The sequence below is a fragment of the Anser cygnoides genome, chromosome 11, assembly GCF_040182565.1.
Source record: "Anser cygnoides isolate HZ-2024a breed goose chromosome 11, Taihu_goose_T2T_genome, whole genome shotgun sequence".
NCBI classification, from domain to species: Eukaryota; Metazoa; Chordata; class Aves; order Anseriformes; family Anatidae; genus Anser; species Anser cygnoides.
This window is the reverse complement of record NC_089883.1, coordinates 4,391,780-4,419,541: the sequence shown is the minus strand read 5'-3', so window position 1 is coordinate 4,419,541 and position 27,762 is coordinate 4,391,780. Positions and strand designations below refer to the sequence as shown.

The 27,762-nt window shown below is 40.3% G+C and overlaps 3 protein-coding genes across 10 annotated transcripts in view; 1 reads left to right on the top strand and 2 right to left on the bottom strand.

Moving 5' to 3' along the window:
• Positions 1–2,774, bottom strand: part of LOC106036443 (protein FAM169B) — a 269,050-nt gene extending 266,276 nt beyond the window's left edge. Inside the window, exon 1 of the mRNA XM_067003776.1 lies at positions 2,551–2,774. Coding sequence (XP_066859877.1) covers positions 2,551–2,584 — 34 coding nt within the window. The 5' untranslated portion in view covers positions 2,585–2,774. The remainder of the gene's footprint in view (positions 1–2,550) is intronic.
• On the top strand, positions 1,710–19,685 carry PGPEP1L (pyroglutamyl-peptidase I like). Of its 5 annotated transcripts, none has more exons than XM_048076252.2 (7): positions 2,165–2,367; positions 3,549–3,622; positions 6,209–6,368; positions 8,998–9,050; positions 14,749–14,865; positions 15,381–15,610; positions 16,612–19,685. In XM_048076252.2, the coding sequence occupies exons 3-7, from the start codon at positions 6,338–6,340 to the stop codon at positions 16,778–16,780; spliced, it is 600 nt and encodes a 199-aa protein (XP_047932209.1). In that variant the 5' UTR covers positions 2,165–2,367; positions 3,549–3,622; positions 6,209–6,337; the 3' UTR covers positions 16,781–19,685. The 5 variants fall into 5 exon arrangements, with proteins under 5 accessions (XP_047932210.1, XP_047932209.1, XP_066859878.1 ...); XM_067003777.1 differs by having other exon boundaries at positions 3,549–3,688; XM_048076253.2 differs by lacking the exons at positions 2,165–2,367; positions 3,549–3,622 and adding an exon at positions 1,710–2,057.
• IGF1R (insulin like growth factor 1 receptor) overlaps positions 18,596–27,762 on the bottom strand; it is a 179,829-nt gene continuing 170,662 nt past the window's right edge. For all 4 annotated transcript variants that reach the window (XM_067003772.1, XM_067003774.1, XM_067003773.1 and 1 more), the window contains one exon: positions 18,596–26,096. In XM_067003772.1, the coding sequence (XP_066859873.1) occupies positions 25,730–26,096 (367 nt within the window). In that variant the 3' untranslated portion in view covers positions 18,596–25,729. The remainder of the gene's footprint in view (positions 26,097–27,762) is intronic.

Here is a 27,762-nt window from a genome sequence, read left to right as displayed (position 1 = left end):
TCAGACTCATCTTTGAGCTTCAAGTAGCTTTCTCTAGATGTAGGGACCGCATTCATGATACGTAGCGCATCTACACTACCAGAATTTTGAGTTTCCACCTTTCAGGGTGCTGACTTCCTGCCTGTAAACTTTAACTGATTGACATGGATTTCATTGAGGGCAGGGAATTTTCCATCTACCTAGAGAGGCAGATGGAAATTTAAAGCTTCATTAGTGCAACTGTTAAACTAGATGTACAGGTTTGTCATGTGGCAACTATTTCCCAGGCGCCAGCATCATATGTATTTTGTTACTCACTGAATGTCTTTTGCAGCCTTGTTGTTAGATGGTTAGCACATACAAGTCCGACTCTCAAAATGCTCTGAAATCAAAAATGTCTTGTGGCAAGGCTGAATTTAAAACAAGAACCTCAAGTTCTATGTCAACATCTGGCCTGCTTTTCAATGGCAAGGCTTGTGAAAAACAGTTACAGGAACAGACCTCAGGAACAAGTAGAGTTGCGGCACCTCAATTACAGCAGGGCATGAACTGAAAAGTACCACTTGCACAAGAAGAGCTAATGGCTGACTCCAGTATTTTCTTAACATGTTATATACTCAACCTGTTACCAATGGTTACATAATTACTTTAAACAATATTCAATTATTTAACTGTCAAAATTCAGACAACACCTAGAAACAATGACATCCATTCCAAAAGAGGAAGGGACTGGAAGAAGAACTATTTTAAACATTCGAGAATAATGAAAAAAATTGGGGAAAAAAGTGTTGACAGAACCTGAAGTGCCCAACAGCACATTTGCCTGAACATGAAAAACCAAGGCTCATTCATCTAGAGACATTTTATTTTAAAACATCAGCAGAATTAAGAGTATCAAAAAAAAAAAAAAAAAAAGGATTATTACCAATGTTTGACTTTCAGAAGTGGCTGATAAGAGGGAAAAAATAGAGCCATCTGACTACAGTGCATTTAGCCATCAGCAGTTAGAGGAACTAATGAACAACATCATTATTTTACTGAAGGGGATGAAGTAGGTGCTTTAGATAAATGGCAGCAACTTAAAATGCGTTTCAGAAGATAAATTCACTTTCTCTCCATTTACCTGCTAGCGTGACAAATTAAGAAAGGAGAGCATAAAAACAGAGCAGGAGGGAAAGCAGTGCAAAAGCTAACTGAGGTGATGCAACGGGCCCTTATCCAAACAAGTGCATGAACAGAGATTCTTGGAAGTGCTCCTAGTCAAATATAAACCAGGAACACTACACATGCCAGACTGCCTTGGAAATCCATGATAGAGCATGTGCAGAAGACTCACCTGTCCTAAAATAAGATCCCATACCAAGCACCAGGAGTGTTATCATTTGGAAACACAGTGTCTATTCATTTCAAAGCAGTGCTCCACCTCATAACAAATTGTGAGTTCTCTCTGTTGGCCCACACTAGGCAGAGAAGCTCTTTAGCTATGGCCAAAAACACCAGTAGATTAACTTGGGCTGAAAGCAGATGGTTTTTCTCTCCCCAAAAAATTAATCATTACGAACCATGTATTTCTTGTTCTACAATCATCTCACGATCAACAAAGAAAGTACTTACTGAATACCCTTTCTTAAGTAACCAAGGGCAACGTAGAAAGCCTTTTATACCTATTCTCTACACCAAAATAATGCAGCAAATTATTTCTTGGTGGTCAAGACACAATGTGTCTACTGCTCCTTCCTCCCCGACACAGTGTTGTACCTCAGTCTGAGTAAACACTTTAACATGTTCTCTGCAATTGGGCCTTACAGATGTAAAAGTATGTTTACAAAGTATTGCCTCTGCTCTTTATTAGTTCTCAAGTACTTCACCATTAAAGTCACAGCCCGATGCACCTGTGCCTCTACACGTACACAAGATGCGCCATTTTACCAGCGCCACCCGCTGAACCAAAGCTGACAGAAATTCTGGGGCCAGCTCCTCTCTGCTTCAGGGCAGGTTTGGGCTACCCTAAAAAACCTGGAGAAGCTACTTGTGTGCTCGGGAAAGGGAGAAAAGAAAAACTTCAGCGACTTGCTCTGGTAGGCCCGCTTTGAGGAGGGCGTCAGACGGGACCACCCCAGGGGCACCTCCTCACCTCAGCCACCCCGTGGAAAACTGCGGGTTGGGAACACGGCCACGAGGAGCCTGGGCTCGCCCTGCCGTGAGCGCAGGCGAGGGCGCAAAAGTGTTCGCGACGAGGGCAGGGCGGCACGTTGGGCGCTTCGGCAGCGCCCCGAGGCGGGCGCTGAGGAGACGCCGCCATTTCGCGGCGGCGGGGGGCGCCCGGCGGCCCCTCACAGGAGGAGGCGCCCGGCGGGGCTGCGAGGCACCGCGTCCTGCCTCCCGCGGGTGAGCAGCCGGCCCGGGGGGACATCGAGGGCGGCAGGAGGGAGGCGAAGCCGCCGCCCTGAGGAGGAACAGGAGGAGAGGGCGGCGTGAGGGGAGAGACGGGACGAGGGGCCGGCGGGGGAAGGAGGCGAAGCCGCGGGGGAGTGCGGGCCCGGGCGGCGAGCCCTCTCCCTCCCCTCTTACCAGCGGCGGCTCTTCCTCCTCCCTCGGCCTCCATCACTGCCTCGGAGGCGGGCTCCGGCCGCCTGGCCCGCCCCCGGCCCGCGGGGGGATGGCGGCGAGGCCCCGGCCCTGCCCGGCAGCCGCTGAGGGCGGGACGCGAGGGGCAGCGGCCGGGCTGAGGGGAGAGGTGGCTGGAGGGGAACAAAAGAGCGGAGGAGGTTGTGATAAACCGGCCTGGCGCCGCTTCTCTAGGAGGGAAGGCTAAAAAGGGTGAGGAGAAGGTGGCTGCAAACGCAGGGCAAGGTGGCAGGGGGGCTAAGGAGCAGCTCCTGTCCTCCCCCTGGCAAGCACCAGCCAAGCATCGCACTTCACCGTAAAAAATGCTGAATAGAAGTTCTGAATTCTTCATTTAAAAGGTCCAGGATGACAAACGATAGGGCTAATGCCAGTTTCGTTAAGCCCTGGGAATAGTGAAGTGCAAAAATGGTATTTTTATGACTGTTCAGACGTGTACTGTGGTGATCTTTAGCAATGTGAAAGAGGCTTTTGAAAAATCTAGCCTGCTGTTCGTTATTAACAACTAAAGTAGAGGTAGGAATATGAAAAAGAATACACAGTTGTCAAAATTAGAAAACAGAATGCAGGTGTTGACTCCTGGGAGCCTTCCTACCGAGATTGTCTGATTGCTTAATTATTTCTGAAATAGCTAGCACAGGTATCAAAGTAAAAAATAGGGGGGGGGAAGTACATGGAAATAATAGTACGTTTGCATAGAAACAAGCAAGCTTTCCTTTGGGCTCGCTGTCGGGGAACACCACTGGTTTCAGTCTATCGGACACAACATTTCAGGAAAGTGCTTTAAGTGCCTCGTGTTGCTGTTACACGCTCTGTTCCCTGTCAGCATTTAAAAGAAAACTCCACAGGGTTGATCTTCCCTTCAAATATTTTTGAAAACGTGGTAACGTAGATTTGCATTTTCTTTCCTCAACAAGGCAAAGCAGTTTTTCTCTCCACAACAGGGCAACGCAATGTCCGCACATACACCATGACTTTCAAAAAAGCCGATGTCACGCAACCACTTCACAGCACATCAGTGAGTTTCTTCACATTCTTGTCATCACTTGAAGCTTTGCACCTTCCAGCATTCCCCGAGTATCATGTACGTTGTTCTCAGCTCAGGGGTTTCATCATCATGTAGGTCAATGGTCTATAGGGAATAGCAAACTTTACACCAAAATGTTTGTCTCTTCTCTTTTTGTGACATTACATTCCGCCTACCTGTATGCCATCTTTGATCTTCCCTGAGGATCATTTATTTTTATTGAATGGAAAAGAAATGTAAAGTGTTAGATGCTGAAATTTCTATTTAAAGTCCCATTATAGTTTAGTGTTAAATAGCATAACAGCTCGATTTCTCCCTCCTCTCATTAAACGTTGGACAGCTGAGATAAATTTGGAATATATTAAACATTTCCACTTAACAGTTTAACATGTTGGTTGGTTCTTGCCAATAGCAAGAAATAAAAAATCTATATGTAAGTAATAATAAAAGGGATAAAATTTGAAGAGCTGTTTCTAAATGAAGGGCCATATTCAGTTCTTGTTACCTTCACCACTAAAGAGCTATTAGAGCAGTGTTCTGGTACTTCTGCAATGTGGTGAGAGTGCATTTACAGAAAATACCTTTTCCTCTTAGGAGTTCAAAACATTTTAAACGTATCAAACAACTGTACGGTAAAGTGTTCAAAGAGATAACTTGGGCTTTCATAGTTGAGTTGCATCCAATTCTTTTTTACCCCAAGATGAGTACTATGCCAATCATACTTGTATATAGCAGGAAGAAAAACAACCAGTGTTAGTTATGGCTGAGTTGATTTGCCTTCGAATAGCCAGGGCTCGGTTTCTGAATTGTAAATGGGGAGAAAAATTTGCACAAACCTCAAGTATCCATATGTTATGAATACATATACGTGTGTGAGTGCTAATAACAAAGCTACACTCATAGGTTCTCAAAAATTTCAAGAGTAGCTTTGATTTCAGTTGTTTCAGAGTATATGGATCTAACAGATATCTATACTATGCAAGAACATCTAATAAAATGTTTAGTGTTTCCCAGCATTCAACTAATACCCTCAATATAAGTCTATGAAGCTGCTATAATGTCACAAACAAAACACATTCATAATTTCATATGCAGGAAATTAATTAAGTAACTGTAGGTCTTAAATCTGTTGTATTCCTTGCATATGCTTTGTTCATTAGACCTCTCCATAGAAGGTAGACATTTTTTTTTTTAATTTACCGATATATATTTAAAAAAAAAGTATGTCTGAAATAACTGTGAGAGGACTGGTATGTCATTGTACTGTTCGGTATCACAGGAGAAGTTTTAGTAACCAGCAACACTGAAAATACTTGGTAAAAATCTTAAATGACCTAGGGGAATGAAAGACTGTGGCATTGTAGGTGCAGTTCACTGAAGGCTGCGTCAAATTTGGCATTATTTAAAGCTGTAGAGTTCTTCGCATTTACTGTGTGAGCCGCTCCTTCAGCCTCAGTGGCTAGCAAAAGTGAGTTTTGCAAGTTGTATTAGTCGGGAAGAGACATGGGCAGTGTAATCAGAGTCATTTTATTTAAAAGAATCCACAAATTTCTCTCAGCGCAGGAGGATTCAGATGACAGAAACAGCTCATAGCTCCAAACTTTGCTCAGCCACCACCCAATCCAAGAGATTTCTTCAGGCATTTTTTTCTTAAGGTCTCATAATTACCATCTCTCTTGAGACTATATAGTGGCTTTCTATTCTTAGTTTATTTCTCCTCTCTCTCTCACACACACGCATACACTTCCTACTCAAAACAAGACCCAGCAAAACCCTCTGCCCACATAGTTACAATTCCCGAGAGGACTTTCATATGCTTTTGTTTTGGGCAGTGACAATGTGCATATGTTTTGATTTCAGGCCCCCTATTGGTTCTTGCACTTCAGTTTAATGAAGACAGACAATTAAGCTCCCCAGTTTCAACAAGTTATAACCCAGCTTCTAGGGTTCCTTTGACCTTTTAAGTTGGAGAGAAATTTTGTAATATGTTGTCCATTCAATGTTATTGCCAAGTAAATATTTTGCTTTAGCAAATGCATATTTTCCTGTTTATTTTTGAAAGTGTAAGGTGCTTGAAGTATTTAATAGAAGGCTTAAGATAAAGCTCAAGATTAGTAAATTAGGTAAGTGCTATGAGGAAGAACAGAAGAGTTGCCTCTGTATTTATAGGTGGTAAGAAAGAGGCATAAAGACGGTGGAAATGGACAGACACATTTTTGTAGTTAATGAATTGTTCACGATTGAAGTGAATTACAGCTGTGCTGAAAACACAATATTCACAGACATACAATAAGATTGATCCAATTACTTTTGCTTACTTGTATATAAACAGGTTTCTGATATTGCAGTATATTTTTCAAAAAGTTTCTTTAAGTCTTTTCTGTTCTTCCCCAAATACTGTTGTTGCTTGCCTGGTAACAGAAAAAGACATTTGGTGCAGTCCCCATCAGCCGGCCTTCTATCTCAAATAATGAAACGTAACAATTTGTTTTGAAAGTTACATAGATCACAAACTATCCATGTAAGGTGAATCACAACATGTCTCAGCTTTATGAAACCTTTTCCTTCATCCAATAGAAACGTGCATGCTGCTGAACAGCTTGAATCAAAAAATAGATGCCCCAAATGAGGAAGTCTGCCACAGATGCATGAATTGTGATACTGTTGTTTGGAAGTGAAAGACAACAAGATTTCACCTTTGGGAGCATGGATTCGAAATCCACTGTGGTTGTAACTGGTAAGATTTTTTATTTTCTTCTTCTTTTAGCTAAAGATAGTATGCACACATACTTGATCTCTGTCATAAACAGTTCCCCGGAGGGAAAAACAGTAGCAAATGGTCATACTAACAATTCCAAATGGAAAATAACTTACTACTGTGCCTTCTTAAGAAAATCAGATATATGTCAGAGGAAACAGACTGCAGTATGCCCTCTTCACTGCCATCCAGTTTGGTTTGTTGTTCATTCTCTCCATGTTTTAATCTTTGTTGACATTCTCTCTGATCCAAACCACGTAGCTCAAGGCAGTACAGGCTAGCATTAGATAAAGCTTACCCAAAAGGAGCTCTAAAGCAACAAAACCAGGTTGCATCACAATGTCACATAGTCAGTGTCCAGAATTAGAGCAACACATGGCAAGTTTCAGGGTCTCAGATTCATGGCAAGGTAAGGGAAATTTAAACAGGAGATGCTACCTCATCGCCGCTAAACTAGACCATTAAATTAAATATATGAAAAGAGCATGCCTGCACATGCAGCACAAGGGACAGAATTTGTCTTTCTCTTGCTGGCTATAACTGCTGCTGAATTACAGTGACAGAAACACCAGCTAGAGACTTCTGAGTTTTTTAAAAGGTTAAAGCTCTTAAGGAATGCTGGTGCTCGCTATTCCTCTCATTGCCACTGGCTCATTTAAAGGCAATCATTACACATATCTTGACATGTGAGTTGCTGGATAATTTTCCAGTGTGGGTCATCTGAGGACAAAGGAATGAGGTTGAAGCTACATCAAAGAGATCTGCATCTTGCTGTTTTCAATTAAACACTTCTTTTTTTTTAATGGCTCCAAGATGAGCAGGACTAGTTTGTCTTGCTCCAAACAACTGCAGTTGAAATGAATGAGAGTACAGGAGAGAGCAAGAGGTATTTGCTAACCTCTTAAAAGGCTGGCAACCTGGCTCTCTCCTATGATATTTATAGCATATAACCTTGATGGGCACACTTCTTTAGCACCTTATTTTTTCTTCCTCTCCTTACATAGCCATTTACATGCAGAAATATACTCGTTCAAATGGTTTCAGACTAGTGTGTCCCATTAGAGACACAGGTGCATCTTTAAGCTATTACAGAGATTATCACAGCATGCCTCTGTCACATTTTCACCTGCTCATAATATAAACCTGCTGGCACCGAGCCCAGTTTGTTATATAGTGCCTAATAATATTGAGCCAGTTAGCTCTTCAAGTTGTTTCAGGTATGTCAGTACTGTACAGCTCTCCTACATTTACTCATTTCTTTTTGTAGAACAATTTTATCCCAAATGGTGGTTTCTTAAGGCCAAGACTGAGATGCATGTGTTTGTGACCTACTTAATAACTGTATTATAATTCTACTGTTCCACACGCACACAGGTACATAAACATGCACAACAGCTTCAGAATGAAGTGAGTGTCTCCCTAATTTCCCTCTGAAAGTGGAGTGGGACTAGTCAGATATTTTTTGTTCCCTGTGAATGTGAAATGCATGCTATTTCCCCTATTCCCTCTCCTCCCCCTAGTACAACCTTAAGCCTGAGGAAATCATTGTCAAAAGTACTAGCACCATCAGGCTTTTCATAATATTAAAGAGAAAATAGTGAGCAGTTATGAGGTAAGTATCAACAAATTAAGAAATGCTTAAAATCTTCCATTAATTATTAAAGCTGTCATAAACCTACATTTAGGCTTAATTGTTCCCACGTACAAGTAACTTTCAACGTGCAAAACAGCAATCATATGCTGTAAGTATTTATTTGTCCATTTGTAGATTTTTAAATATTTAAAAAGTGAAGCATTAAAACCATTTCACAAACTAGTTTTCCTGCCACCCAGTATCAAAGACTTGCCAACACAATGGACTGAGAACAGTAATTGAGATTAATAAAGATAGTGGGAGTATTCCATCAAACTCTTTCATGATAAAATGCCCATCTAGGTCAAAATGATTTTTTTCTTTTTATTAAAGAATCTTTTTTTTTTTAATTGTAAAATTAAATATAGTACTTTGGATTCAAAAGAGTCCTTTTCCCTTTCCCCCTCTCTTTTCCTGTGGGGAACAAGTGATGAAAGATTTTGCCCAGTACCACAAAAAGCACGTTTTCCCTGATGGAAAACTTAATTTTCTGTTACCTGGGATTCAAAAAAAAAAATCCAAATAAAATCCAGTTTTACTCTTTCAAACACACATGCCTTCATCTTCATGAGCCTTAACAATAAGAACAGTACATTGACAGTGACCTGGGAGTATTTGACACCAGTTCATTTACTAGTGGTATTTCTGCAGTGGATGATATCATCATCACCCAAATCATCGCTTACATGACCCGTCCCACTGGCTCCAGTACATTTACCAACTTCAGTTAAGGACATTGCATAAGGAAGCCTTGACATGAATGAAGATCGTGGGATTAGTTCTTATGGCAGCACGTGCAAAAATGAAAATGCTATTCCCCTAAATGTTATAAAGGGAAAAAGTACTATCTAAGAAAATGTCAGCCTCCATAAACAAAAATATTATAACAAAGAACAAAATGAGGGTGCATACATGTCACCTAATCTAAACTTGCAGTGCAAACATATGTTAAAAGCACCTTTTTTTCCTTTCCAGGTTTTGGTCCCTTTAGGCAACACCTGGTTAATTCTAGCTGGGAAGCAGTGAAGGTAAGCATAACAAAAAAGGGAGGGAGGTGTTTTATATTTTGTGGAGATCCAACCATAAACTGTTTCAAGGCTTTCTATTCCCTTCTAGAAACTTACTTCTCATGTCTTATTAAATAGAATTGTGCCTCTTAGAAAAGACCCCCCAACATGGAGGGAAGAGAATAATTAAGTGAACATCATTTGCAAGATTTTTTTTTTCAAACTATTATTTAAAAAATTGAGGACTTGTTTTTTCCCCATGGGAATGGTGCCTTATCTGCAACTAATGCATACACCACAGTTTATCTCTGTCTTCTGTAAACAGGCCATTCCATACCACAATGCATTTTATCATGTCTAAGGTGAATTCCTTCTCATACAAGTGTAGCCTGAGGGGAGTATGGTCTATTAGAGGAACTGAAATAAGTCTGTAAATATTTAAATTCATCTGGACACTGGAATGAAAAAGGCAGCTATAAGAAAGTACTAGTGGTGACAGAAAGATGATGGCCCTACAGGACTATGACTGTATTACAATTTTTGGTGACAGCTACTGAGGATCTGTCTTCAAAGTGAAGTGCAGTCGAGGCAAGATGATGGAAAAACAAGGAACTAGTAACTTTTTCCAAAGAGCAAAGCTATAGCAACTCCACCAACCCATACAGATTTTCTATTCTAGCTTTGCTGGGATAGGAACACCGAGTGCAAGTTGATGTTTGGAAGAATAGATCTATTATCCACTCCAAGTCATGAGGGATGTTATCCCTGTAGGCTAACAAGAAACAAAAATACTTCTGTTATACCTTTCCACACCCCAGCCATCACAGGAGACCCATAAATTATCTCAACTCCAACTTGACATGTGCCCTAAACCACAAATATTTGTCAGTTGACAATGTTTGTACTCATTATCTCCCGATTCCTATTGGTTCTAATTTTGGATGCAATATCATCCGCTTCTCATTGAAAATAAAACATGTTCTTTATCTGCAAGCAAAACAGCCTAAAGCCAGAACGCACTGATGAGATGAGTTTTCTGTAACAATGCCATGCACTTGCTATGCCAGGAAGTTACATAACATGGACTACAGCATTCCATAATGAAACAGATGTCAGTCCTTGTGTATGGAGGATAACGAATCCATTTCCCTCTGGTGTGACACCCTCTGTGTGGAATTAATTTTTATTCATGCTGGTCATGCTGCTTTGGTTTCCTATTCCCTGGCAAAGGTAGTTAATCCAGACAATTCAGGGAAATTTGCTGCAAATCTGGAAGTACTTTGAATTTTGATAGGCTTTTCCATACTAAATAGCAATCTCATGGTATTGTTCATTGGGCTTGTTCACATGAGTAGTCCAATGGTCTTCAGGAAGCTCATGCACAGATATTAAAGATAGCAAAATGTAGACTTGGCTTGTGGTTCCTGCATGGATCACTAACGTCACATAAAGCCCTCCTGCTGACTCTCTTTTCTGAGAATTAAGCAAGAGTACACTCAAACTCATCATCAAGAAAGAACTGAGCAGTCAGACCAGAGCTACTGAACAGGATTATGCAGGCTTAATGGTTGTGTAGCATTATCCAGAGCTATCCTAATTAGTACCTCAAAATGAATTGACGCTTATCGAAAGCCAGGATACCATTGCAGTCTCGGTGATGTTGCAACACTGCTATCTATTGTCTTAAGACTTCATATCCCAGGCAGGTCCTCACACCAAAAGCACCTCAAATCCTGTAGAAGTACGTGTATTGGGAGTCCTAGAATCCTAATTCTCAAAATACAGCCTTACCCTCCATGCCTTTAGGAATGGAGCCTTTGCCAAAGAGCAATGGCTTCACTTTTGTGAGAAACACTCACTCTTACACACATATGCTTCCTTAAAATCACCATTGCTAGCTTCACTGCAAGATGCTTTTTCACTCTCCACCTTGCTGATGGGATCAGCAATTTTCCTGAATCTCTTTTCTTGCTGTAGGATGGATCAGAGATTTATCCAGTGAGCACACAGCCATTCCAATAGTTGCATCCCTTCCATGCCCCTTCACTGGGCACTCCAAAAAATGGTTGTGCCATGTTGTTTCTCTTACAAATTAACCATTTACTACCTCAGATTTGGTGGAAAAGCTAATTTCCGTTTTCTGACATCTCCAAGAAACAGATGATAAGTGTTAATAAGACTTTACCAATCTCTCTTTCTGCTGGTTTAGAAAGAGCATTTGTTCTGAGTTCTTGGAGTTCTTATTGATACTATGTACCAGTGCATTGTCCCGCCTTGCCTCTTTCATAACATAGAAATAAAATATTCAAAGCATGCAAGGCGTACCCTGCTATGTTTGCATTAACCCAAGTTCTCTTCGCAGCACAGGAAGCCTCGCACACAAGGCATCCATCAGCATCACATCTATAGAGCTCTCTCATTCCTTAGCAAGTGCCCCTCTTGAGTGTTTAGGGAAAAGGAGAATCAAAAGGATCTGAAAGTACAGGTGAACCCGTCAATTCAGGGTCATTGAGAAAAGCTTCATAGCTTTTATAGACGCTGTCACATGGCCCAGCATGGTTGTCTAGCACTAGAAGGACAGCTTCTCTGCTAGAAACCTGTCTCACTAAGTTTTTCATGGTTCTCATAAGTCCATTCACCTGAAATACCCTTCTAAAATATGCATGAAATCTCCACCAGCAGCACTTTTAACTCTTGAAGCACAGAACAGCCTCCCTAGACAAAAACTCCACCAAGCATTTACTCCACAGTTGCAGGCAGGCCGCACTGAGATATTATGATATGCTCTTCAGTACCACATGGGACCCTCAGAATCTCAGATGCCCTGAATTGTTTATTCTGTGTTACAGACTGGTGGTCCCACCAATACCCCTTGATCTGACCCTGTTTCTGTGTCTCCTCCAGAAACTCCCCTCTGTTACTTGGCAGCTAAAAAAGCCTAGCAGGACAATCTACCATCAAGGTCGAAGTCCCCAGTTAATAGGGCACAAATGCAAGTTGAGTGACAACATTCACAGCAATTAAACTGTTAGTGCAAAGAACAGGTCACATTTCCAACTGCTTCTGGGAACTATGTTTGCTATCAGGAGATGAGGATCAGATCTCTGAGCGCAGTTTTTCATCCTGCCACTGGCCATGTGGTCTTTGGAAATTTGTCATTTAATCTCTCGCGCTCCCTCTCTGCTTTAGTTTCATCATCTGTGAAACTAAGACATTGCTATTCAGCTCCTCCATTGCTGTTCTGGAACTTTCTTACATCCCTGAAGCTTTAAAGAGGTATCTACAGAAGTAAAAGAAAACAAAACAAAACCTGCAACCAAAAAAACCTTTGCAACGTGATTGCAGACTGACTGGGTCAACGGATATTTGTGCTTTTCTTTCTGCACCAACACATGCCTTTTTGAATGAGGTTCACAAAATTAACAGACACAACATAACTCCCCACCCCCCGACTTCCAGGCAACCCAAATCAGTGGAAACTCAAGCAAACTCTGTGAAATTTCCTGGAGTTTTCTGAATGTTTAGGTTGCTTGTAACACCCAGTGCGACACACAACCGCTGCTTCTGAGCTCAACTGTTCTGTGCAAATCACCTCTGTTTGGAGAGGGCTACGCAGGGACGTGGGCCAGAGCTCCACTGACTTGGGACTATGATCACAACTCGCCGTCGCTCCAGGTTGTCAGCTGATAATGCTGGATTCCATTTCCCTTTTAGAAAAACATTCCAACAACAAACCTTTATGCTTTCTTTTGAACCACTTTTCCCACAAAAATGTCCTCCAAAACTTCTGTCATCCCTCAACATTTCCTTTGCTGTTTCAGTTACAACAGACACACTCGTTTACTGAATTAATTCACCAATGTGAGCTCTTTAGTTTCCAGATCCAGTCTTCCTCTCTAACCATCTTCTGTCTCTCACCTTAAATGCAAAAAATATTTAGGTTGTTTCTTGTCTCAGCCTTAACCATTTTTGTTGTTCCGTTCGCACAACATCTGGTCTAATGGTGTGCAAGTCCGTGGTTAGGATTCCTAGACAACAGAGTAATATACGTTATTGACAACATGCTGGAATTTCGTGGGACGAAGCAAACTATCTGTCTTTGACACAAATTCCCAGCTCTGGGCTACCGGCCAGCTTCTGATTTTGTTCTGCACAAAAAGTATTCCTGCATTTTTCCTGTGACAAATGGTGACAACAGAATGTCAGTCCAGACAGCGCAAGAGGAGAATAGCCTAACAACTCTTCTCTTGTCTCCAAATTCTGTACCAAAGTTATGGATAGTCAAGTACTTTAAGCCTTACAGTTAAAAAGGAAGAATCTCATTAAATGTTAAAATTAAAGATGTTTGAGAAAATAAAATGCTAATTGTGAACCAGCTGGGGTTTTCTTTTTTGGAAGCTAAGACACAGTGCAGCATTCTTAAGCAAGATGATGCAATGGCCTCTCAAAGACTGTCAGCGCCCAGAGGAAAAAAGGCTGGCAGTGTTCTCTAGATGTGTTTACTTCCCTGCAGGCATTGTTTCCTTGCTTGTGTCAAATAGTTTATTGAGCACAGCTAATCAATGTTTCCGCTGACAAGAAAATTGGAACAGTTTATATAGGAAGTCAGCGTTGAAGGGCAAATTTCCCAGTTAACACAGCTTAGAACTGTGGGTCCCATCCACACAAGTATCCTTAGTAAGAAAGGAAAGCTTGAGGAAACAATGACATTGACAAAAAAGTTACAAATTTCTTGGTATAATCAGATACTGCTGCTACTGCCTTCTTGCCTAGGTCCTCCTTAGAAGCTCAGAAAATCTGTACCCTCCTTTGGAAGCGGTCTACTAAGATGCAACAGGAATTTTCAACCGCCATTTTACTTCTCTGGGACAGCTTTCTGCCTCAGACGCATTCTTTCTGCATCCTGCCATTGCAAGTATTCTACCTTCTACTTAGAAACCTATGCCTTGTTCCACTGACAAAAGAATTTCAAGTCTTTTCCACATGACATTCATCCTTGACTATTCTCCAGGACATCTTCCAACCATCTGGCCAACCTGCTGTTTTCAAGAACGGCCTTGTTTCTTTCACCTCAAACCTGAGCACAATTTTTGTTTCCTTTGGGAAAGAACCCTATGCAGAACTCCAACTAAGTGACAGAGAGATAACATTCCAATAAATAACATTTCCTTCTTTTACCGGGGAAACATATTCTAGACCAAAACGCAATTAAACCCTTTCTAAATGTGACCTCGTACTGACAATACAGCAGAGGTTACCAGAAGCAGTTCAAGCCAACAGATGGCACATCACCTGAGTGACAGCTCACGTGAATTCTCCCTCATTTGTCTCCAGAAGCACAGGTTTATCTACTAGGTCTTCATGAGGAACAGCTCTTAACTGTATCAAAGCATAATAGACACTTTCAGCATGGATCTTTCCTGAGAATTCCTGCATTTCATGGTTCCCCATTGAGCAGTCCCTGAGCAGTAAGAATTACACAAACCACCCACTGGACACGGAGCATCCCTTTGGAAAATACAACAGTGGCTCAACACAGATGTGACGCTAGGGAACAATGGGGCTAGGAAACAATGCATTACAGTGTTCTTCCATATGTTTTCTCAGTTGGATCAGCCCGATTTCTTTCATCACAGTGAGAAATCCAATGTTCTTACATCCTCAACATCCATCATGTTTTTTTGTTTGATTTGATATATTTTATTTTTCATATTTATAGGAGCTGTCCAAGAGAGGCCTTGGTAAAACCATAGATCTCCATATCATGCAACTGCCAGTGGTTTACCAAAAAGCAAAGGAGCAAGTCTTCAAGATATGGACAACTCTTCAGCCACTAGTGAGTAGTTAGTTACAAGGTTGGGCAATCTTCCTCTTCATTTCTGAATAATACTATTTTCAGTGGATCTTTAAAAAGATTTCTAAAAGATTATTGCACAACATGCATCAGACAACTCTGGATAGTGACTATAAAAACAGTGATAAAGGTTTCAAACTGAACTTTGGAGCACACAATAATTAGCATGCTGCTTTAACTCTGTGCCATTTAAACAGCAGAATTGCATGCAGAACAAAGTAAAAAATATCCACCATAAATTGCATGGTGCAAAAAAAAAAATGTACTGAAGCATTGAAGTCCCGAGTTGACTAGACACAACAAAAAAACAAACTTAAGCACAATTTTGTTCTCATTTATAATCTCTTATCAAAGTTTTTTTTAGGCATGAGCTACAGCAAGACTCCCTACCTCGAAGCTAGTATTTCACATAATGCTTGGCACTATTACATTACATGTTTTTAAAAAACAGGTCTCATTTTTAATTTCCTGTTATTCACGCCGGTGGGAAAAAACAGCTTACTGTTCATGTTGGGCTGGCTTCATCTGCCAAAGCAATCATCATCCTTGAGCAGTGTGGGAAGAACAAAGGCTACAAAGAGATGGATGCTTGTGGTTTTCACCCAGAAGGTGGCTGTTGCATGCTAGATGGTCCGGAAAAGATTGAATCTACAATTAATATGAAGACTCTCTGGAAAAACATTTCAGTGGAAGGGATTGATATAATCTTTTCCAGAGATGCGGGAAGGTAAACATTGCATATCGGGGTCTCAGAGTAAAAGCAGAAGTAATTCAGCCAGCTCAGTTAACCTTGAAGAATCTTTGCGATGACTTTTCCTCCAACCAAAATCACTTTGAAACAAGGTCTTCAAGTGGCACAAGTATGAAACTAGGATAAATTTAAATTCTGTGTAGAGAAGCCTTAGTGAAAAACTACAGTCAGTAGATTTTTTTTTTCCATGGATTTATGAATTCCAAAGGAAACAAGTTTCAACATAGCACACCCTGTGATTAGCAACCCCAGTAAACCTGTGCTATTAGAGAGTCTGAAAGCAATACTGACTAGTAGCAGATTTTAATCTATCTTTCCCAGCTGGGAGGGATACAAAATGTAAATACATACACCGAAGAACAAAACAATTACAAGTAGCTTTAGAACACTGTCTGTGATCTCATCATGTGTAGCAGTAGTACTGAAGCAATTTTCTATTAAAATTTCTTCATTTAAAAGAAAAACAAAAACAAACAAAAATTATTTTTATTTTTAGTAGCTTATCTTGGCCTGTGCTTTCAGGATTTGGGTCTCCAAGCTAAAAAGTAGGGTGATAAGGAAAAAAAAAAAAAAAAAGAAACAATCTCACCATTACTGTGTGGTTTTATGATCCACACCAAAAAAAAAAAAAATTATTAGTGTACTGTAATGGCATGGTTGTAGTTCCAGTGGGGCTGTGTTACCTTTCTCATCTGACTTGTCTTACAGAAACCTAGAAAAGAATGCATGTCTTGTGATTTTATTTTTATTTTTGAAGTTCCTTCTGGGTGAGTGTCTGAGAAACTAAATCATCAGATAAGGAATATTTGTTTCTCAAGCTTGTTTTATTTCAGCATTTCCTTTACTCACTAAACAAATATGTTAAATAATTTTATAAACCAGGTATGGTTTGGCTACTTAAAGAATATTTAAATTTAATCAAAGGTTATCCTTCCTTAATCCAGGTTTCTGTTTCTGTTTTGTTCTTAATATTTCAGGTATATCTGCGATTACACCTATTACGCTTCTCTGTATTATGGTAATGGAAGAGCAGCTTTCATCCATGTGCCTCCATTATCCAAATCTGTAACAGCAGACTCTCTAGGAAAAGCATTACAGACAATTATCTTAGAAATGTTAAAACAGTGTGGGGAAGAAAGAGAGTAAGATGGATCATGAAAGAGGAAAAAAAAGAGGATTTCTTAGAATGCAATTCCTTACCTCTTAAAAGTAGCAAATGTTATTTAAAACCCTTACATAAAAGATTTTTATATTCCAAGTTATTTTTAGCAAAATCTCCTTACAGAAAACAAATTACTCTGGTGTAAAAAGCTTAAGAGAAAAAAAAAATCATAGTTTGTATTGCTAGCAATGATAAGGTTGCTTCAAATTTAAGAAAGTGTGTGAACGTGGACTTAAAAGTTGTTACACATTTTCTAAAATCTTTCAAGTTTTTTTTTTTTTTTTTTGAAAATTTTGGAGAAAACAAGAAACATTTTGGATGCTCAATCCTAGTTCCAAAGGGTAGAAAAACATTACTACAGATTTACTGAATCAAGATCCATGCTTGCAGCTCTAAGGACATTCAGCACTGGATCTCAGAGGTCCTTCTCAGTCCCTGTTCAAGTCCAATGAGATAGCTCATCTAATAGAAGGTGCCCATATAACAACTGTAAATATGGGGGAAAACCAAAACACACAGGGATGCTGTTATCTGAAGGTTTCTTCAGATATCTGTATCTCTTGGAGACCTGCTGTAAACGCTGGTTTTCACATCAAAAACAGACTATGGAGCTGGGGTGACTTAAAAAGAAAGCAAATAAAAAGCTAGAATCTGGCAGACACTGAAATGCTGTTAGTGATTTGGGTTTAAATTGCCCCAAAACACCATTTACCCCAAATTCTCAGTATCTGTCCCAAAGGAAAACACTGTAGTCCTTCCACAAAGCACAGAACAAAGACAACAGTCTCTCAGTACAATGGGTCACGGCTATTCAGGGATTTATACATCAAAATCAAAAAGCTAACTTGTCCCAAGAAAGGCAATCACTGAAGCACTGTGATGTGGAATGCGTTATGGCACATCATCTTTCTTACAAAACAGGAACCAAATGAGATCCCAAGTTGTAAAACTTGGGATCAGACAGTGACAGATCACTTCTGCGCTTCTCCCCTGCCAAGCCAGGCTCCTCGATGTCTCAAACGCAGCTATATACAGAAGTACTGCACTATTAATGCTGGAGAAGACAGAGGTTTACAGAGTGTCCTCTATAGCACACATGGAATGGCAACGCGTGCTCTCCTTAGTAATTTTGCTAGTACCAAACCAGACAATTATGACATAAAACTAGCAGTTATTTTTCAAAAACAGTCAGCAGAATGGAACAGGAGCGCCTTAATATGGGCATCTGGGATTTTTCTAAGGAAAACAAAAGCTCATTTCCTCAAGTGTCATGTCAGTAAAAAAGGTCAACAGCCAAGGACAACCTAAGGGCTAAGACACCTGAACAAGCTCTGGGCCTCCACTGTGCCCTAGTCAAGATTTTGACAACAAGAGTCAGAGGAATTGGAAATGTCAGAATAATGCTAGTTTTCTTGCCACTATCTTTGCCAGCAATCTTTGCAGAAAACTGATAACCCCGTGCTGGATGGGTGAATGCCTCATCTATGGATAGCTGTAGAGGTAAATAAAAGGGTTTCCTTCAAATAAATAAATAAAAATGCTTCCCTTATTAAAAGAAACCACCTACTGCAAAGCAGGACCCAAAAGTCCCATTGAAAAAGGGCCCACAAACTCAGTGTCATTGGATTAAAATAGTTTAGATTTCAACACAACATAATGGCAGTACTGACCTCCACAAAGATATTTTTTTTTTCAGAGTTGCTCAATCAAGTGCAGCCAAAAGGGCAGAAGAAAAACAGATTTTTTTTAAAGCTGTACTTGCTCTGCAATAAGGAACAATAAATTCAGAAAGAGACAAATGCATACAGAATTCTTTTATTTAACTTAAATCATGTAGTACTGAAACTACTAGAAAAAAGCAGAGTAAGAGAAACTAAAGGAGCCTTAGCTTCAGCCATTCAAAATAGACAAAGTTTCTTCTTTTCATAATGTAAAGAATCCCGAGTATATCGCAATAACAGGAATAAATTCTTACAACAGAATATACAAAAACATTTTGAATTTTTTTTTTATCTACTGATTCATTTTAATATAAACACAGGAATTTCTTTAGGAATAATTTATACACAGCAAGTCTTTTTTATGTAATAAATTGGCCATGTTATTGTTTAATTTTCTCTTAAAAAAATTTAAACAAGAAAACTTGGAAAATGTTGTATTTGCAACTGCATCCATTCCTTAGCACTTTCTAGTTTTGTTTTTGTCCCAGAGGTAGACAAACTCTGGCCAATCCTTTCATCTCAAACCTCACTGGTTTAGAAAACAGAAGAGCTGATTTTAAACAATATCTAAATCATCGTAACACTTCAGAAATGCAGTTAGTCTAATTTCAGGGGGGGGAAAGGGATCTTCAGTATTCTTAAATAAAAATAAATAGGGACCCTGCTTTGCCTCTTTCAACAAAGCTTCAAATGGTACTCAGTATCTTTAGAGGCTGCATACAAACTTTTAGAATGATAAGACCTCTGCAAATAGTTCTTCAACAGTAATTACAAAACCGTCTTCCCTCTTTCTCTTATGCAGTCGTATCCTTCAAACCACCTGGCAACCATAAAGCAGGTACTGAACAGCACAAGTGAGACTGCGTAGCAGCAAAACCCGTTCTGTTTCCCCAACCAGTGAGGTTCGTGTAGTCCATTAAGTTAACTGCACTAGACAGTAAAGTGAAATGACCAGTTAAGATGATCCCACCCCAACCAGAGGGCTCTGGAAGACCAGGATACTGAAGATACAGAACATTTCCCCAACTTCTTTATTCATTCGCTATATACTGGGACACAAAGCTTGGGTGGGTAAGGGGAGGGGGATGAGCCATGAATTGGACAAGTTAGCAATCCTTTTTGGCATATTGTAAAGCTAGCTAGTAAACTGGTACCATCAAAAAAAAAACTGATCACATACAGACACACCCACACAGACACAGAAAAGTGCCCTTAAATTATATTTTAGGCATTAATAAACTACAAACATTTTATAAAATTATTCTATGTACTTACAAAACGCAATGAAACATTTAATTAGTTCTTGTAAACCAGATCTTCGTCAACTGACTACCCGTAATCTACTGGACTTAAAGCCCTATTGAAAATGCTAATGGATTACTAATCAACGTAACGCATACAAAAAAAGATGGACGCACACACGCACGCTCGCATACAACCTAGTGATAGTCTTAAGGTACTTGCAAAACAGACCAAGTGTAGGTTGAGACTGATTCATACAGATCGATAATAAAAACCGTCGAACTCCCGTTAATGAGTTTACTACTTCAGCTGGAAAGTCAAAAAGTTTATTTACAAGTACCAATGATCAGAATCTGAGCTCTGCTGCTGTCCCACACACCAAGCTCAGGAAACAACTTCAAACTTCTGCCAAGCCCTGTGTCTTTGTAAATATCCATTTCCATATCCTTTGTTTTCATACGTCTCCATACAAATACTTCTCAATTCTGATTTACCTGGCTGCACTCAGTATCGGAGGCTGCTTTTCGCCTCTGAGCAACCAGTTCTCTGAACTGAGGCATCCTTTGAAGCCCTCCTGCCTATTTGCAGTTCTGTATCTTCAGCACCCCTGGCCGCTGTGGTTTTTCTACACATCATTCTTAAAGTCTTGTCTGCACAACTACTCATGGGTTAAGTTGCAATATCTGGCTTTTATCACTGGTTAGTAAGGAGTGGATCCCTTGCACCTTCCTCCACTGTTGTTTAGCCCAGTGATTAAACACGCTGTTGACAAACAAAATAAGAACAGGAAACAAGTGTTACTTGTACTAATGGAATGAACAGGGTTTAAATATATATATCTATATTATAGATATACATATGCAGATATCTATATGCATATATAGATATATATGTATGGAGTTATACCAACAACAGGAGTGTCGTTCACTTAGACTCAGATTGTACTGAACACCCCTCGGCAGTTCCCAGAGGACCTGAGAGCAGTTCCATCTGGTGACCAGTCGTCCTGGGCAAACCGGGCTTCACTTGTTTCTAAAGACCAACAGGAGCATCAGTGCGAGCATCCCTGGAATCATACATCACTTAGAACCAGCTTTACAGAGCAGAGGCATTGTGCTGAGAAAGACTTGGCGAACACAGGCTGGCCTCAAACTTCCCATCACACTTGGCTTCTGCGTCTACTTTATCGCTCCCCTGAAAGCGCATCTCAGTACCGAGCAGCTGACACTTCTGTGTTTACATAGGAGCCACCTTCCTTCGCAACCAAACCACCTTCTGTGCCACTGCGAAGCTTTGCAATGCCGGTCAGGCGAGAACAACGGCCCGAGTGCTAAATCAAAGCCTTCCCCATAGCAATGACGATTTGTTAGCCTACTGCAATTAGAACATCTTGGTACCATTTGTCAAAATGCTGGTTTTCAGGGCTGGGTGGGCTTTTGCTTTTAATTTATAAACAAATTGGATTACTTTAACTTTATTCAAATATAGCTCAAGTTCTAAATAAATTTTCCATACCAGACAAGCCAGTGGTCTCAGGGAAGAACAACATTACAAACCATATTATGACTCTATCAAGCGAACATTAATTCTCAGTTGTTCACATGCATAAACAACTTGATTTACTGTCCAAGGGAAGTCTGCATGAAAAACCCATGTGAATAAAGCTATTCAAAATGCACAAAACACAACAAAAAAAGCTATGGAAACAAACAGAACAAAAAAGTAATTAAGCTTGAACTGCAAACACAGAACACAATGGTATCATGAAGGTGGTTTGGTCCAGGAGAGCTGACTGTCATCACACATGCGTACTTTTAGTCCCATGACTGTCTTCTATTGAAGTGCTTTTTGAAATGTTTATCATGATGGGTGCTACGTCATTAGTGTTTCTTCCTAATGCATTTTTAAACCACCTACATAAAATTATAAAAACCAGTAACTTGGACAGTTTTAACAAAACCCTCCTAGCCAGCTGAAAGATCTGAGGATCTCCAGTTGTGGTAATCAATATGTGCAAGAGAGGGGAATAGTCACTACACCAAAAGGTCACAAGAAGCTCAGAAAAAGGGGGAAAACAAAAACAGCATAGTAAAAACTTATTTTTTTTTCTGGGTTTGGGAAATGCTCCCTCCAAAGACAAACCCTGTAGTATTTAACCACAGGGCTGTATACTCAAGAGGCCATGTACAACTCCAAGTAGGCAAGCACCACATTATTCAGATACCACAACCAACACCTGCAGGAACAGCTGCCAGAGCTGGAAAAAGAGAAACATTATACATCATGTTGATGGCAAGCTCGTGTTAGTCCTGTGTGCCTGTAAACCAGTTACACGCTGTCAGAGGGCAGTTAAAATTTGATGGCTGGTCCATCAGAATCCACAGTTATGAAGCATATAAATGGGGGATGAAAAGGGAACTGAAGTTTTACTGGCACATTAAAAAAAAAAAAAATCAATTCAATGTTAGTTTTGAAGAAAAAAGAAAAAAAAATCAGTGCTTTCATTAAACAGAAGCAGCAAAGATCCAAAGCTGTAAACTTGATGTAGTAATATCAGGCAGCCCAGGGCAGGTTTTTTCACTGTTTTGGTCAAAAATAAAAGAAAAAAAAAAAAGCAATGCTTGCTGTATGAGCCAAATGAATGCAGATTCAACCAAGTATCTTCTTGGTGCTTGTGGTATCTGAGGAAAAATTGGCAGGAATGACTTAGGACAAACAGAAAGTCCATTCCTTTATTCTAGAAACTCTTCTGGACCTGCAAACATTGTAAACAAATCATTTCTATAACAAATTTGATCAAATATTCATAATTTAAAGTTTTTATATCAGGTCACCTATTTGTCCACTCATCCAAACATGCCGTGACAACACATTAAAAAGCCTTTGTGTTTCCTTAGAATAACCTTAAGTCAGCCACCTCTTGGTTTTCTCCTCACAGGAACAAATTGGGACCAAAAAGGCAAAGCTCCTTGGAATCGAGGCAAATATTCTGAAGTGACCCTTTGTGATGAGCAGTGACTGTTCCCCTCCAGAACCTAGAGCATGTGGTTTATGGAGTGAGAGGTTACCAGTATCAACGGCATTTATTGGCTGCTGAGAAATGTGAGATGTATTTTTTTTATATACACACATATAAAAAAATAAGAGTGAGGTAGATAAATGTTTGAAAAAAATCAAAAACTGTCCCCCTGTCATACTCAAAAACCCTTATCTCAGTATTTAAATTTATTATGGGGCATCTCTACAGTGATTTAAACTGATATCACAAAAATAAATAAAAAATCCTACATAGAATACCTTCTTAATTAACTTTTTTGTCTTTTTCATTTTTAAAAGGGAAAAATAACTATGGGACAGAGGCAAGAGAAGATAATGGGACCTAAACTACACAAGCAAAAAGCACTACAAACTTTTTAAAATCTCCAGTCAAAACTAGCAATCAGTATATTTTAATTCTTTGTTCTTACTCAAAAGATTTAAACATTTCCATCCCAGAACCACCTCTTCACTGCCATCATTTGGTTGGATCAGTGCTAAACAAAGGCTTAGATGCTGTAACTAAGATGAGCAACTGGTACGACTCCTTGGTTAAAGACTTGATGATTGCCCCCTCCTTCCCTTTTCACCAAGGCTTCTGCAACTGAACAAACAAGCTTACTCATTTTCTTTTGTTCTGAGGTTTGGTCTATGATTTAAGCAACAGGCTTGGACTTGTACAGGTTTCCATAGCTGCCAACACGTAGCTGTTTGCTAGCCGAGCCACTGGCCTCAGCTATGTGCTTCCACCCTGCCCCATGGAAATGGCATGCTGTTTTGTTTCGTTATTTTGTTTTGACCAGGGGTGCAAAGTGCAGCCCAAGGCGTCCTCCACGAGGGCTTCCTCAGCAGGAAGGCAAAGAGCTGGGCCAGGTCTTTAGTGGCCACCCTAAGAACGCCTGGCACCGCCAGCTGCAATTGGTACAGCTCTCGCTCGTGGGGTGGAAGAGTTAAAAGAATCATTTTAAAAATCAGTGACCCAAAAGCCTGGTGTCTGCTGTTGTACCCAACAAATAAAAAAGGTGTGTGTCTGTCTGTCTGTGTGGGGAGTGTGTGTGGGGATGGGTGGGTGGATGTGTGCCACGACCAAAACAAGCAGGGAGGGAAGGAGGGGGAGGACCCTTGTACAACAATGAATAGAAACACTGAACAAGAATGTACTAAATATTTAACCTTTTTTCTGACCTGAGTTTGTATCATGCCTTGCACTGTAACAGACTCGCATGCTGTCTGGGCAGAGGTTAGTGGGAAGGAAGGAAAACCGGGTTTTAAAAACACCACACCGCTGCCAGAGTGTTTCCACGCAGGGTGTCCCTTCTTTCTCCATGTCCTCCTCAAAAGCCCTGTAACCCACACAGCCAAGATGTTGTAAAACAACTAATGGGAAAAAAAAAAAAAGGAGGAAATGTATTTATAAAAAGGCATTAAACAGTTCATGGCAAATCATATGAAAGGTATCAGTTACTGGGAAGGAAGAAGTAAAAGTTACACACTATAGTACAAAGCATAAGAAAATCTGTTGAAGTGGGAAGGAAGGGAAGGGAAGGAGGGCAGACCTGAAGGTTTTCATAGATTAAATCCACAAAGATAAAGAACAAAAAAAATAGCAGCTTTTTTCTGTACAGACATATAGATGAGTATCTGAACCGTAAAAAAGTTATAAAAGTGACACAAAAGACAATGTGTATGCAAATGATCCATGGTCTAACATAGAACTGCAAGACCCTTCGAGAAGTCTTAATAATAAAGAGAAAAGGTCAACAAAGCATTATATACTTGAATCCGGTTACTGCTTTTTTTTGTCTTCTCCAATTTTTGTTTTATAGGTGTTTTTTCCTTGCAAGCCTGTGAAGGAAGGCAGGCTGCAACGATGGAGATCTCTGCCGGTTTTTTCATGTTTTTCATGTTTCATTTTTGGCGTGCGGTTGAATTTTTTTGTACAAAATGCACACGTTTGTTTAGCTCACCACTGCCAGTTTTGTCCAGAATTCATAGGGATGGGGACAGGAGTGGAGAGAGGGCTGTTTCTTTACCCCATCCCTTTTATCTTCTCCATCGCAAGAAAAAAATCACATTTTGTCCAGTTTTGAAAAAAGGTCTAGACAATTTGATTTTTGTTTTTATTTTAAATACCAGTGTATGATTGAATAGAATTTATTGGTCAGGATCTCCTTTAAACAGAGCAGTTGATTACTGTGCTCCTTCCATGCCTACAAAAAAAACAAAAACAAAAAACAGAGTTCAGTTTTTTGGCAAAATTTGGCAGCGTTGAAAATGGTAACAACCTTGGACGAATGATGGCCCTTTTTTATTCTTTTACGTGTTCCTAAAAAGATTAAAGAGCAACATTAAAAATCCAGTCTTTTTAAATTTTTTTTTGTATTTTTTTGTGTGTGTTTTTGTTATTTTTTTGTTTCTTTTTTTTTTGTATGTGTTTTTTTGTTTTGTTTTTTTGTTTTTTAATAAAGACCTACAGTGTTAGGCAGGTGCTTGCAAAGGTACTGGGGAGCCACCTGGCCTGCGATATCTTTGATCTGATAAAAGTGCTGTACGGTTGAACTTGCACGCAGATATGTTTCCCATTATGAAGCAAAGACAGAGACAGAAAGAAAGAGAGAGAAGAAAGAGAGAGAGAGACATCAGATCTCAAGTTTTCTGTTGCTATTAAGTGTTAACATTAGAGTTTTAAAAGGCCAACTGTGTGCCCCATGAATGGAGTCCTTTACTGAAACAAACATCTGCTTGCATATTGAAAAAAGAAAAAACGATAACTTGTTTACTGAAAAAAGGGTTCTCCCAAGTGCAGCTATGGCAGTTCTGAAGATCCACTGAGGTACAGTAGGCTTTGAATATATTGTAATTTTCTTTCTTTCTTCCCCCAATACGTGTGTTTTTTTTCTGTGTTTTGTTTCTGTGAGATTCTGGTTCTAAGGATCAGCAGGCCGAAGACTGGGGCAACGGTAAGGCCCTCTCATTCTTGCGTCCCCCGTTCATGTGTGCGTACGGCTGTCTCTCCTCGAAGCTGGCCCGAAGGACCACCACGCCTGGGCCGTTCTCGGCTTTGTGTCCTGAGTGCTTGTCAGTGGGTTGGAGGGTGGAGGAGGGATCTAAAGGAATGCTCTCCATGTTTTCAGTCTCCAGGTCAAGCTCCTCTGTATCCGGAGGCTTGTTCTCTTCACTGTAGAAGAAGGAGACCTCTTTGAATGCTGGATCCAGCTCGTCTTTAATGCTCCCGATTATTTCCAGGAAGGAGGGCCTCATTTTCGGATTGTACTGCCAGCACATGCGCATCAGTTCAAACCTGGACAGGAAACACAAGAGCAAAACCATTTACTGAGGTGTTTTACGAGCCCTGACTGGAGAGCAACCAGCCGTGACTGAACGAGACCACGCGTTCAGGAAATCAGTCGGTTCTGATGGAAGATGAAGCGACAGAAGTTTTACAGGCCAAGATCCCTGTGACACGTGTTGACCTTTCTGAGCACTGATTTACTTCTCCAGCTCCTATCTAAACCATCTCAACTCCCTTCCACACACACTTGCCTATAAAGCCATCCTGTGGATAGCTGGTATCCAGAAGCATTGCAGATGTTCATCCCAATTTGGTATTTCCCCGGTTTTCCTCTAAAATATCCTGTACTTACCCAATCGTACAGCAAATTGATAGCGCCTCTCAGAGCATCTTTTTCAAAGAACCAGTCCCTACTCTATCAACACTGTCTTGAAAAGAAATTAGAATAGAAAATACACTATGTAAAAAAGTCCCTTTTTCCTGAAAGAAGAAAATGACATTAAAATTAATTGTAATACCCAAAAGGCATTTACAAATCTCAACAACGTTCTCTAATCTTTTATTTTAAAATTATGTTGTTTTCATTTATGGCCAGGGATGCATAATATTTTATGGAGTGTGAGATCATCTGTTTAAGCACATCCACGATTAGATCTGTACAATGTCCCATGCTGGTAAAAACCAAACCACAAAACGAAATAGTAATACGTTCATAATGAAAACAGCATTTTCATGACACAGCAGAATTGGATATTCCTGAGATCGCCCTGAGCTTTAAACGCAACACCAAGAAAGGATTTTGCAGTGTGAAGGTGGAATAGGGATGCCTTCTGTTAACACAGCACAAGAAATACGGCAAATTTCAATATGAAAAGGAAGATTAATTCTTTGAGTCCTCCCTCTGTGTGCACAGCACTCAGAGAAGCTCGCTGTGTGTAGGATGTCACCGCTGGCCCCAGCTACTGCTTTCAGTGGTGGAATAAGAATGAATCTGGAGGGAATGAGAAAAATCTTTCATTTCAAGTAACACGCTAGAGAATACTTCACGCTTCTGCCTTACCTCCCAGCCATGCGATCTGCAGTCCCAGTAAGACCCCATCTCTAGCCAGCAGCCAAGCCGGGGCACCTGGTGCCCACCTCTGCCAGCCCTCCTGTGCAAGGTGAGTCAAGTCACCTGAACTTCTCGATTTTACAGAACACCACCATTTTCCTAACTTCCACAGATGTTCAGAAAGTAAGCAAGGCATTCCATTTTTTCACTTTAATCAGCTCACACTGCCTTATGCCCTGGCAGCAGTTTACTAGATCTCCGCACTAGTGTGTGCAATTTTTATTTTTTTCATTAAAAAAACAACACTTTTTTTTTTTTTTTTTGATAGCACCTAAGCCCTTCATAGGCTAAGGTCCTAATTTCTCCAGGGTCCCTGCACTAGAACAAACCTTGCAACACGACTGTCACCGTGCTGGAAAGCCCTGGGCTCTGACGCCTGTTGCTGTGCACCGATGCACACAGCAGGGCTTGGAGAGCCTGGGAACCCTGGCCTGAAACAAACCAAAACAAGGAAATCCCCTCCTCCAGAAACTTGCTCCTGGGGAAATTCTGTTCCACTTCCTCATCGGGTGCACTGTGTTCTCAGCTGACACGGACCAGCACAGAGGTGGAAAGCTGCTGTGA